This window comes from Monodelphis domestica, chromosome 2 (genome assembly GCF_027887165.1).
Source record: "Monodelphis domestica isolate mMonDom1 chromosome 2, mMonDom1.pri, whole genome shotgun sequence".
In the NCBI taxonomy this organism is placed as follows: domain Eukaryota; kingdom Metazoa; phylum Chordata; class Mammalia; order Didelphimorphia; family Didelphidae; genus Monodelphis; species Monodelphis domestica.
In genome coordinates, this window is record NC_077228.1 from 532693782 (window position 1) to 532707123 (window position 13342).

Below are 13342 nucleotides of genomic sequence, written 5' to 3' on the forward strand. Positions count from 1 at the left end.
GGCCTTGGGGACTGGGATGTCTTCCTCATCAGGAGGGTTGCTACTGTGAAACTGACACAAGTGTAGTTTACCTTAGTAAAGTCAAAACATTTTTCTGCCAAGACATCCCTCCACTTCATAGAGACTAGGATAGACTAGAGAAAGCATGGGGAGGAGGAGATGAATGAAATACAATGACAGCTTTAGAGCTGGAAATGACTTCAACAGCCACCTCGTCTAAGCCCCTCATTTCACAGATGCTGAAAAGAGGTCCAGAGAGGCTGTGACTTGCCCAGGGTAATAAATGGGAGGCCTGGAATTTGAACCCTGGTTTTTGAATGCCAAATTTAGCAGAGTCCCACTGTCCTGTGTTAGAACAGAGTCAAATAGCACAGGATATACCAAGCAAGAGATCAGGGATGGGGAGGGTGTTTCCAGTAATGACTGTGATGGAAAAGGAAACTACATTCGCTCATACCACATTTTAGAAAACTATATTGATCCGTTTAGAGAGTAATTGCTCCCTTGATTATGGAGGCAAAGGCTGTGAAACACACTTATTGCCATTGGATTGTCTAATGTTTTCTCGTTTCTCTCAAGCTGGGATGCTTTGAAAGAGATTTGAATTTGCGTTTGTCACGGATCTTTAGCAGCGGGCACCCAAGTATGACTTGTGCTCTAGCAGAACTTGGCCCTTCGTTGGGCAGCGGCTTGGATGGACCAGGCTGGGTTCTCATATGGCTCTGGCATCTCAGGGCTGCTAACCCACCTCTTCAGAGGCCTTCATGCCAGGAAAGATGCCCTTAGAGAAACAAGGCTTGCCTTCCCCTTCAGCAAGTGAGAGCAATGGGCCAAGTTGTATCTGTTGTCAAGACAACGCCATTGGGAAAGGGGCTCAGAACCCTAATAATGGCGTGTATTAGGGGGTAGCAGAAGAGCCAAGGACTCTGTGGCCAAGTCTCATTTGTTCTTTTAACCCTTTTCTTCCAGACTTTGTGAAGATAGAGCGAGATGAGGCCTCTGGGCAGAAGTCCCTGAAGAGTCTCATCAGTCATGACCCCATCAAGCAGTGGGAGTGTTCCTCCAGGTAGGTCATGGATGTGAGCACCTAGTGTAGAATAGCCTGGGAAACTGGTGTGGGCTAGGATTCAGGACCTGTGAGAAGCTAGAGGCGGCCTAAAGGAAGAGGTCCTGAGGAAAGCAGACACCTCCCTAACTGATTCACTTTCCCATGATATCCCACAACATCCCACGATCTTATGTCTCTTATGATCCCCCTGCCCTCTCCATTGAGGACCACCAAAATCCCCCTCTCTTCCTCTTCTCCTCTCACTCAGGTGCCCATCTCCATTGCCTCTTTCACATCTGTCTTTCAAGAAAAGGTGCCCTTTCTCTTTATAATGGCAAACTCTTCTCACATGTCCATGATTCCACCCATCTTCTCCTCTATCATTCCCATTATCTTACTACCCTTTTTTTAACTCTCACCTTCCGTCTTAGGATCAATACTGTGCTTTGGTTCCAAGGCAGAAGAGTGGTCAGGGCTAGGCGATGGGGGTCAAGTGACTTGCCCAGGGTCACACATCTCACTATTCTTGTTAAAAATTACTTATTATGATTGTTTTTAAAGCTCAAGTCTCCCCATCTCACCCAGATTGGACATGCTGGGGCTATTCAGACCCAATCTCATCACTGTTCGTGATGGAAACTTTGACCTGCTCCATTTCTGAACTGGGCCAGTTCTAGCTCCTTAGGAGACCGGGTGCCTACCTTACCCTGAACTCTTAGAGATTTACCATATTGATGCCAAACAATGCAGCCAGGAGGGTTACATGGTCCCCTGTATGTACCTCAGAACTCCTGAGCTCAAGAAGCACTCCATCCATCGCTCACTATTATTCTGCAGTCTCTTCCCATCCACTGGCTATTTCCCTGTTGCCTATAAATACACTCATGTGCCCATCTTTAAAAAAATAAGTGATCCAACTATCATTCTCCCTAGCCATTGTCCCACTCTCTCTCCTTCCTTCCATGGCTAACCTCTTGGAAGGCCACCAATGATTGGTTCTTCCCCACCCCGCCCCACTCTCTTCTAAACTTCAGCATCCAATTGAAATTCCTTACTGAAAGTTGCCAGGGATCTCTTACTTACCAAAGCTTTTCTGACCTTCTTGGTCCTCATCTTTTTCACCTCTCTGTTCACATCCAACACAGTAAGGGCTTGTTGTTAGTAAATTCTTGTTGACTGACTAACGGCTCCCTCAGGCTCCCAAAGCCCACCGCCCTCTGATGCATTGCCACCATGGTGTTAGCATAAGTTTGGGCAAGGAGCTGAGGAACTGTTGGGGAGGCTAATTGGAAACCACTTGGGAATCCTAGTAAGTCAATGAAAGAGGTTGTATTTAGGTAAACTGGAAGTCCTGGGGTGGGTGTTGAGGAGCAAGGAAGTCCCTTTTCTCTTGGTCAGAAATCCTTTGATTATCTTTGCTAATGGAAAGGAGAATAGTCTAAATGGCTGATTCAAAATGGCGCATGACTTCATTGTCACTTCTCCCTAACTTTGATCTGCTGAATGGTTCACTCTCTGCTGTGCCCTGGGTTGGAGTCAGAGGACCTGGGCTCAAATCCCTGTATTGCCACCTGTGACCTTGGGCAAGTCTGACCACTGTGACTCAGTTTCCTTAACTGTAAAGTGAGATTGTTGGAATAAGTGAGGCTCCATTTGGTTCTAGATGTGATGAGCCTGTGATTTTGGAGGACCAAGGAGACTCTAATGAAAATTTACTTTTCTTTCCTCTTGAGTATATATCAACAGAGAGAAATGGGATGTGACCAGAAGCAGGTTAGCAAAGCAGAGGAAGCTCAGATAGTGGTGAAAACCTGGCTTTAGGAATTCCCCTGGGGAAATCATGGGCCCAAGAATAACTGGAAATTGGGGAAGCTAATTGATTCAGTGGATAGAGTGCCAGGCCTGGAGAAGGGATGTCCTGGGTTCAAATCTGGCCTCAGACACTTCCTAACTATGTGTGACCCTAGACAAGTCAACCCCAATTGCCTAGCTCTCACCACTCTTCTAAAGACAGAAGGTAAGGGTATTAAAAAATAATACTAACTAGAAATCAGTCATCATCCCAGTGGGACAGTCCTCCCATCCTTCCCTAAAAGAAGGAGAGAATGAGTCAGAACTCAAATACGGTCACCCAGAAACCACCCGGGTTGTTCATTGGCTTTGAGTAATCTAGTGCAAGTCTCTGAGTTCTGTGGCCTTCTGGTGTGGGCTGGGGCTTGAAGGTCAAAGAGCAAAGAAGTCTGAGGAGCTCTGGGAGGACTTGGGACCCAAGAGGCAGTGGGCATCTTCACAGAACACTGAGATCTGTGTGTGTGTGTGTGTCTACGTCTACCTTCCCTCCTAGAGCTCATTTCAGTGGCTCCACCTTCACTGAGATCACCAACCCCAACTATCTAGGGGTGGGACTTTTCGGCCAGCAGATGCCCCTCCACGGGAAGCCAGCCATCTCCCCTGAGCTGCAGCCCACCTTCTGGAGTTATGACAGTCCCCCAGTTCCCAGCTGGGGAGAGTCTCCCCCTACCCCACCCTCACAGCCCCCATTGTCTCCCAAAAAGTCCTCTCCCGGCTCAGCAAACCGAGCTCTTAATCTCAGGACCCAGGAGCAACTGTGAGTATGCTTTTTCCTGCCAAGATTTCTGGACTCTCATAAAAAGTCAGGGGATTGCCTAGCTTCCTGGAGCTCAGAGTTGGAAAGGGCCCTATTAGAGGTCCCCCCGGCCAACATCCGGATGCCCACTCCCAGAATCCTTTCTACAGCCAATCTTCCAGCTTCTGCTGGAACACCTCCCCATGGATGGGGAGTTCATTACCTAACAAGGCAGTCATTTAGAGCCCTGGCCTGGAGGCAGAAGGCCTAGAGTCAAAGCCCTCCTGTGTGACCTGAACCAACTCATTTAGCTTCCTGGGACCTCCAATTCTTCAACCATAGATCAGCAACATCTATATGGTTTACAGAGTGTTTCGCAAAGATCTTTTCAGTTGAGCCTAACAACCACCCTATGAAGCAGGGGTGAAGGGGGCACCTAGGTGGCTCAGTGGATTGAGAGAGAGACAGACAGGGGGGGGGATCTGGGTTCAAATCTGGCCTCAGACCCTTCATAGCTGTGTGACCCTGGGCAAGTCACTTAACCTCTATTGCCCAGCTCTTACTGCTCTTCTACTTTGGAACCAACACACAGTATTGATTCAAAGATGGAAGATAAGGTTTGTTTTTAATGAGGAAACAGAGACAGATAATGGTTAAATGACTAATCTGGCTAATAAGTGTCTGGAGCAGAATCCTAACTCAGTTCTTTCTGGCCCCAAGTTAAGCATTCTTACCTCTAATCCCTGTTGTTTGTTCAGCCATTTTTCCCAGTCTTACCCAACTCTTTGTGACCCCATTTGGGTTTTTCTTGGCAAAGGTACTGGAGTGGTTTGCCATTTCCTTCTCCAGCTCATTTGACACATGAGGAAACTGAGGCAAACACAGCGATGTGACTTGGCCAAGGTCACACAGCTAGTAAGTGTTGAGGCCAAATTTTAACTCAGGAAGGCTCCAGGGCTTTATCCACTGTGGCGCCACCTAGCTGGATGGAGTAGATGGTTGGGAGCTGCCTTTCAGCCAGAGATCAATGATCCATTCGTTCATTAACTTATCATTGGCCCAGTCTCCCTTGTATTGAGCTGGAATCTACCTTCCATTGGTCCACGTTCTGTCCTCTGGAATTCTACAAAAACAGTTCCAATCTCTTCTCCCATTAACTGCCCTTCTCACACCTGAAGGGGGTTTTCCCCCTCCCATTTTCAGTCTAAACAGCTCCAGTTTCTTCTAGAGCTTCTCATGAGACTCTAGTTCTAGCCCCTTGGCTGTTCTAGTCTCCCTCTTCTAGCCACGTTCTAGTTTGTCAGTTGAATCAGAATGAGGTTGACAGCTGGGAGGAGTGTGAGATTATCTATTCACCCACTCATTTTAAAGCAGGGGGACTTGTCCAAGACCACACCGGCCTCAGAATAAACAGCCGAAAGGAGATACTAGCTCAGATCCTCTGATTCTAGATTCAGGACAAAGAGAACGCCAACAGAACTTGGAACACTGGTGTAGATGAAGGGAAACTGATTCCTCTAAGGGTTTCCCATTGGCTGGATCCACCCTAAACTGCTGGAGCTGCAGCCCTTATCACTGCGCTAATCAGTCAATAAATGTGTGCCAGCATACAAGAAAAGCAAAAACAATCCCTGCCTTCAAGGAGCTCCCATTCTAATGGAGTGGAGGGGGTGAACATGGAAATAAATAGGTTTATACAAGAAACGTTTGAGTAAACTCTTCGAAGAGGATTTTAGAGATGACACTAACATCTGGGAGACCAGAGAAAGCGTTCTGCTAAAGGGGGAAACTGAGTCCTTAGTGGTCATTCCCAACTAAATAAAGGCTTCTTAGCTAGAAGCTAAGTTTAGTGGGGATTGTTACCTCACCACATTTCATTTTAGGAACAATTTGGCAACAATTTCACCTTCAGTTCACAGGGAACTTGCGGCCACTCTTCTGTGAGATTTGGTGCTCTCTTAGAGTAACTTCACATGCCTAGGAGTCCACGGGCACCTAACGTATGTGTGCTATGTAATGTATCTGCTCTAAGCTGGTGAGGTGCCAGGGAAGATAAGGGCCTCAGTTGGGGCATAGGAGCAGAAGAGATGCCAGGGAAACCTCTGGCTGTGAGGCCAAGGGTGGCTGGGCTCCCCATGGCATCTCCCACCTTACTACTAGCTCTACAAAGGAGCTAAAGAGACGTTCAATGGTTGCTGTGACAGATACCTGAGGGATGCCAGGAAGAAAGGACTTTGAGGGTCATATTGCTTGTGAATGAATGGATGGTAATGGAAGGGAGTGGGGAGCAGAAGTGCAATAGACAGAGGAGAAAGGCAGGATTTGGGCTCCGTACCCACTTATGAGCTCCACCGCTGGGTCTGCCTAAGCCATCATCCACTGCTCTCCTATCCCACATAGAGACTATTGGGGTGGGAGTGGGGGCTCAGAGCTACTACACCAATACGATAACACTTTGCCCAGAGCTGAGATACCACACGGATGGGAAATGGACTCAGGACATCATTGCTTTGGGAACTCCAAGCTAAGAACTCCCTCCACTCAAGCACCTTCTTTGTAACTTATAGTCAGGGGAGCAGTTCTCAGAGTGTGATCTTGGATCCCTGGGAGTCCTCAGGAGCCTCCAAGAGTCCTTGAGATTAAGACTATTTCCATAATAATACCAAAACTTTTTTTATTTTTAACAAAGCAAATATCAATAGATACAATAGATGAGGAGGAAAGAGAATGAAAGGGAAGAAGTATTATTTTTTTAAACCCTCACCTTGTCTTGGAATCAATACTGAGTATTGGTTCCAAGGCAGAAGAGCAGTAAGGGCTAGGCAATAGGGGTTAAGTGACTTGCCCAGGGTCACACAGCTGGGAAGTGTCTGAGGACAGATTTGAACCTAGGACTTCCTGTCTCTAAGTCTGGCTCTCTAGCCACTGAGCTACCCAGCTGCCCCCTTGGGAAAAAAGTATTATTAAATACCTACTATGTGTCAGTTACCGTGCTAAGCAGTTTTCATTTGATCCTCACAACAAACTAGGTGCTATTATTCTATTTTACAGTTGAGGAAACTGAGCCAGACAGAGATTAAGTGACTGCCACAAGGTTAAACAGCTAATAAGAGTTTAAGGCTGGATTTGAACTTGGATCTTCCTGATTCTGGGACAAGCACTCTCTTTAAAGCTGCCTCCAATTTATGTTTGATAAAAGCTTACTGAATTAAACTGAATGCATTTCAAGGGTGTCTTCTGCCTCCCAGGGCAATGATCTTTCCACCATGCTGGGTACAATTAGATGGATTCTGCCACCTTCCCACTTTCCTGTTTATGATTTCCCGTGTTCTGGGAGGGGGGGCGGCACAGAACCCTTTCCAAAGGCAGCAGTTAAGCTTCGCCCCCCACCCCGAGGTCAGGCATTCAAATATGTTTCCTATTCTCAGTCTCATGATTTGCCTGGCAAGAAGCCCCAGCTCAAACGAATGTCTGAATCAGGGCTCATGAGTCAGAAGTGCCTGGAAGGAAGACAAGAGGAAGAAGCCGGTAGTTAACTAGCCTTAGTTACAAAGCAAAGAAAATACTAGCTCTCTTTTTCCAAGTCTTCCTCAGAACCTAAGGTGTAGAAGATGCTCAATAAACACGGTTTCAGGGGGCAGCTGGGTGGTTCAGTGGATGGAGAGTCAAGCCTAGAGACAGGAGGGTCCTGGGTTCAAATCTGGCCTCAGACACTCCCCAGCTGTGTGACCTTGGGCAAGTCACTTACCCTCCATTGCCTAGCCCCTACTGCTCTTCTGCTTTAGAAACAATACCCAGTATTGATTCTAAGACAGAAGGTGAGGGTTTAAGAAAATTTTTTTTTAAATAAACATGGGTTCAAATTCACAGGAACTCAGAATTGGGCAGGTCTAACCTTCAGTGTGTCTGATGAGTATTCACCTCTCAAGCTTCAAGATGTCCAGTGACAGAGCAACCTCCCTCCCACTGCCCTTTGAGATAGCTTGGTGTCAGGAAGTCTCCACTGGCGCTAAATTGAAGGGCAACCGGGGCACCCCCGATTTCATCCTGCTTTTGTGACCTGACATCTAGCCCGATGGCCTTCCAACCATCTTTTCCCTTTCTTCCCAATGGCTACAGGCTCACTGACTTGGGGAAGAACATGGCGGAGCCCTCACCCATGGACGAACAACTGCTCGCCAAGCCAGAGATGTTTGAGAACCCGCTGTATGGAGCCGTGAGTGTCTTTCCCAAGCCGGCGCCCAGGAAAGAGCAAGAGTCCCCCCAGACCCTGCGGAAGGATCGTCTAGGCTGCCCAGACCCTGGAACTCCATCTCCAGCCGTCATCTTCACGAAACCCCCAGAGGGCGAGGGCAAGTTGGCCAGCAGGCAGACCTCTGCCCCCCTTCTCCCCGTGCCCAGGATGCGTTCCTTTACCTGTTCCTCCTCTACAGAGGGGAGGACCACCTTGTCAGGAGAAAAGACCCAGGGGAAGCCCAAACCCTCCACCCCCTCGGAAAATCCAGTCCCAGCCAAGAGGCCGGTCAAGCCCGTGAGGTCTGAAATGAGTCAGCAGGGGAACCCAGCACAGACGAGCAGACCTCCTCTCCCTGCCAAGAGTCCAGCTGTGCTACATCTGCAGCACTCCAAAGCCCGAGACTATCGGGAGAGCTCTGAGCTTCCACACCATGGGAAGCACTGGCCAGAGGAAGGGCCAACCAGCAGGACATCTATGCAGGTAAGCACAGGGGATGAAAAGACGGGAAGGGGGGATGGAGCCGTCAGAGGCATGAGTCATCTGCTGGTGCTGGAGAGGAAACGGGCTCTGTAGAAAGGCCAATGGAGCAAATGAGGGCTGGAAGCTAAGAGGACACAGTCATTGGAGGGACCCCAAAACCTCAAGCCATAGAATGTGAATATTCCCTTCTTGCGAAACAAAAAACGAATCACCATTGAGAAGTACATTTCCCCCATCCATTGCTGCTCACTGCTTTCCCAGGGGCATCTAGCCAAATGGGGTGTTTGGAGTATCTGCTAGAACCTTTGGAACCCAGTCCTTCCTTCCTTCCCACCCCTGAAGCCCCCACCCCAGTTTATACCCACATTGCCTCTGGCCTCAGCTATTGCAATAGCCTCCAACTGGCCTCCCTGCCTCCTGTCTTTCCCTGTCCTAGTGCATCCCTCCAGATGCTACAAGATTAAAGTTTCTCGTGGCTAGCTCTGCTCATACCACTTCCTGGCTCAAAAACCCTCCAGCCAACCCCTCCCGTGTCCCAAAGAAAGACCAAACTTCTTTTTTTTTTTTGGTCAAATACAGTTTTAATGTTTCTTAAAAATAATGACGTCTTAAAATCTGATCATTTTCAAAAACCTAGAAAAGATGGCATAAATGTACAAAGAAAAGGCTTTGAAAAGCCAAAGAGTGCCTTCATGTGAGTTGCAAAGAAGACCAAACTTCTTGGATTGGCTCTCTGAGTGCTCCCCAGGATGGCCATAATCCACCTACCTTGTCTTACGATCAGAGTTCCTGCAATGCCTGCATCTTGCCCTTCCCCTCAAATCCCGCTCCAAGAAGGGGGCTCTGACAGTGCGAGAGACAGACTAAGTAGAGACTGATGAGGGTCTTTGACCTAGACAGGACAGGACAGGACGGAGCAGCAGGAGCTCTGAAGGATCTTTACGTAGGTAATGCTTTCATCAAACTCATCTTTTCCCACCTCTGGGCCTTTGTCTACACAATCCATCAGACCTGAGGGGTGTATTCTCCATTGTTGCCTCAGTTTCCCCCCTAAATCCCATCCCTTCCTTCAAAGTACAGTTCAGACACTGCATCCTCCATCAAATCTTGCTGGACACAAATGAGCTCATCGATATACTTTTTCCTCAACCTAATCTACATACCCACAGAATTTGATTCACTGTGTTGGCAAATCCTTGAGGACAAGGACTTTGTGTTTCTGTTTCTTTCTAATCCTGGTGCTTTGTTCAAATGTTTGTTAGTCTTAAGCAGGGAAGGAGGCCTGTGGGAGGCCATCACTTTATAACAGGAACAGCCTCGGCTAGCTTAAGTGATTCGCCCAATATGAAACGGGTGGTAGGTGGCACACTTGGAATTTGAATCCAAATCCCATGATTCCAAAGGCTTTGACTCTGGTTTATAATATGGCTGCGAATCCCCCTAGTTTTGTGTCATCCGTAGATTTGCAAAGCACGACCCTCTTAATCTGAGTCATCAATAAAAATGTCCAACAAGACAGAATCTTGGACAGAGATCTATCTCGTGTGCCCTCCAGGATCCATGAATCAATAGCAAGTTTATTTCCTGGAATGACCACATTTCACCCTTGTATCCATGCTGACATCAATATTAAATATTGGTTCTAAGGCAGAGGAGTGGTAAGGGCTAGGCAAGAGGGGTCAAGTGACTCACCCAGGGTCACACAGCTAGGAAGTGTCTGAGGTCAGATTTGAACCCAGGACTTTTGGTCTCTAGGGCTGGTTCTTAATCCACTGAGCCACCCAGCTGTCCCTTTTTTGATCATTTTTTTTAAGGACAGCTAATTCAATTCCAGTCAACATGTATTTGTTAATATTTACTCTCTGCCAATTCGTGTGGAAGCACAAAGACTGCCTTCAAGGAGCTTCCATTCTGCTGTGTCTATGGGCATGCATTCCCATGGATAGTTAGCCAGGCATTTGTTTAATTGAATAGAAGTTGAGAGAGGTCACACAATAAAAAGGGGGCGCCTCCCTTCCAAGAAAACCTTAAGAATCATGGCTTGGGCCCTGCCTATGCCAGCCCCAGACAGCCATCATTCGAGGTCCCTGCAGCCTTCTCTGAACTGTGCCAGTGAAGAAGGAAGGCTTATGCCCTTGGCCATAGGCTTCCAGCTCTCAAAGGCCACCTACTCCAACTCATTCATGTTAGAGCTGAGAAGACCGAACCCTAGACCAGTTAAGAGACTTACCCAAGGTCACACAGCAGAGCTGGAGTTCAAATCTGGACCACAGGATCCTAGAGCTAGAGCTGGAAGGAACCTTAGAAGCTTAGTCCAACCCTCCCCTCACCCCACTTTTACAGGTGAGAAAACTGATGCCCAGGGAGGATGAGTCACTTAGACAAAGTCACAAAGATAATAAGCATCCTAGGGGAGATTTGAACCCAGGTCTTCTGATGCCAGAGGCAGAGCTCATGACTGCCTTCCCATTTCCCCCCCTCCCCCATTCCCCTAGGGAGCTCATACCTTTACATAAGATGAAGCCCAGGATACTGGTTTTGTCAGGACTGGCCTCAGGATGCTATGGAAATGGGGTCAGAGATCTGGGTTTGAATCCTGGCCCTGACCCTTCTCTGCCTTTGTGACCTCTCTGGGATCCATTGTCTTCGTTGGACAAGATGCATCTCGGGCTTCTTCCATTCTAACAGGTTAACCTTCTCTCTCTCTCTCTCTCTCTCTCTCTCTCTGTCTCTCTCTCCCTCTCTGTCTCTCTCTGTCTCTCTCTGTCTCTCTCTGTCACTCTCTCTCTCTTCCTTTCTCTGTCTCTCCCCTCTCTCGCTTGCCCTCTCCCTCTCCTCCTCCTCCTCCTTCTCTCTCTCTGTCTCTGTCTCTCTCTCTCCCTCTCTGTCTCTCTCTGTCACTCTCTCTCTGTCTCTCTCTCCCTCTCTGTCTCTCTCTGTCTCTCTCTGTCACTCTCTCTCTCTTCCTTTCTCTGTCTCTCCCCTCTCTCTCTTGCCCTCTCCCTTTCCTCCTTCTCCTTCTCACTCTCTCTCTGTCTCCCTCTCTCTCTCTCCCTGTCTGTCTGTCTGTCTCTCTCTCCCCCTCTCTTGCCCTCTCCTTCTCCCTCTCCTCCTCCTTTTCCCTCTCTTTTCTTCCTCTCTCTCTGTCTCTGTCTCTCTGTCTGTCTGTCTGTCTCTCTCTCTCTCTCCCCTCACAGTGAGTGTCACCAAGGCAAGATGTCTTGCAAGAAGGCCCTCCCGGGAGAAGAGGGAGAAGCTCCCTGGCTGCACTCTCTTCTCTGACGTCATTTGCAAGGCTTTTTGTTTTTCACGAAATAAGACTCACCTCCCTGGCGGCCACAGGATTGCTCTGTCGTTGGCTAACCCAGTGGAGTGATTTGGCTTGGGAAAAGGAAATTTCCAGCTGGACCCCAAGACACCCAAGTGATCAGGCCATTCCGGGGGCCGTCGAGCAGCCAGTCTTCTCCAAAGGAGAGAATAAGGTACAGATAAGACAGTGAAGAGGCAACCTCTCTCAACAGACCAAAGACATGAGACCCGTGGCTCCCGTGGCTCTCCCGGGCGATGATTCCCCCCGTGGGACGTGGGGCCGGAGCAAAGCATTAATGATGACCAGGGCAGATGGAACGGGGAGCAAAGATGAAGCCTTGGGGCCTGCTCGGGTTACTAGAATCTGGAGTCGTTCCCTTCCAGGCTGCTCGATCCATCCCGATCTCTAACTTAGGTACAAGGCAGTTCATCCCGGGGCCATCGAGTCAGAGTAGACTAGATGAGGTCGTGGCAGTGGTGGCTTCTTGGAGGCCGGAGGAAATCAAACCCTTTCATTGAGCTTGATCTAGCGTGCAGGATGCCGTGTTCCCCCCAAGAGACAGCCTAGGGCTGGCCCTGAGGGATGCCAAGGCCCTTCTCACGCTTCAGAAATCTTTCCTCCCGTGTATTAGGCTCGAGGAGGTCCGGCCAAGCTTCTCCCCGGGGCAGAGCTTCAGACAGGGAGGGCTGGGCTGGGCTTCCCCCAGCCGGCACTCAGCTCTACGCTGTGGCTCCCATCGAGGCACCTTTCCCCGATGTGCCTTAGAAAGAGCACGCCTTGCGTCGGGGCTGGACCATCTTCCCTTTGGGAGTCGAGAGGGATCCTTCTTTGGTGATTTTTCCTCCCTGTCCCTTTTCTAATGAGAAAAATCTTAGTGTTGGAAACCAAGGCATCGCGTGTGCAGGGGAGTGTGCGTGTGCGCCCCGGGCCGGTTTGTACGTAGAAATGTGTCCATAACACCAATAAAGCCTGCTTTTCTCACTCAGCTGCCCTGTTGGATCTCGTCAATGGCCTTCGGGCCCCAGATCGCCTCTCCTGTTGCTTGTTCACGTGTGTGATCTTGAGCACACGGCGCCCTCGCTCCTCTGGGTCTCGGCTTCCTCAGGCTGGAAGAAGAGACCAAAGAAGCGCGTCTGTCCCTTCCAGGGGAGGGCAGGGACCGTCTCACTTTGGGATTGGCGTCCCATCACAGCACACAGAGCCAGGGATAGGGGCTAGACCCGGCGTTTCATTGGGAGAGGGAATTCCCAGGTGCGGAAACTCCCTCCCTCAACAGCCATCGGCACCTTCTCTGCAATTTGTAGTCTTCAAGTCATCAAACCCACGCCAGGAGGACCGAACCAGATTAAAATGTAATGGGGGACAGGTCTAGAGATGGGAGGTCCTGGGTTCAAATGTGACCTCAGACACTTCCCAGCTGTGTGACCCTGGGCAAGTCACTTGACCCCCATTGCCTAGCCCTTACCGCTCTTCTGCCTGGGAGCCAATACACAGTACTGATCCCAAGACGGAAAGTGAAGGTTTAAAAAATAATAATAATGGGGGAGGAGGAAGGAAAGAAAAAGTAATGGGAAATGTTTAACAAAATAGATAAAAGTAAAAATAAAAATTTGTGGTTTTCTAAGTCAGGAGGAGGCCTACAGAGATCCCTTTCTAAGAGAGTTTGGCACCCCTGTGTAG

General features: G+C 48.9%; 1 protein-coding gene across 3 annotated transcripts in view; it reads left to right on the top strand.

Moving 5' to 3' along the window:
* The window catches only part of INPP5D (inositol polyphosphate-5-phosphatase D), a 117480-nt gene extending 104833 nt beyond the window's left edge, over window positions 1–12647 (top strand). For 2 of the 3 annotated variants that reach the window (XM_007485827.3, XM_007485828.3), the window contains 4 exons: window positions 970–1066; window positions 3393–3656; window positions 7755–8352; window positions 11550–12647. In XM_007485827.3, the coding sequence (XP_007485889.2) occupies window positions 970–1066; window positions 3393–3656; window positions 7755–8352; window positions 11550–11552 (962 nt within the window). In that variant the 3' untranslated portion in view covers window positions 11553–12647. The remainder of the gene's footprint in view (window positions 1–969; window positions 1067–3392; window positions 3657–7754; window positions 8353–11549) is intronic. The other variant, XM_007485829.3, reaches the window with a different exon arrangement.
* The last annotated feature ends 695 nt before the right edge of the window (window positions 12648–13342 follow it).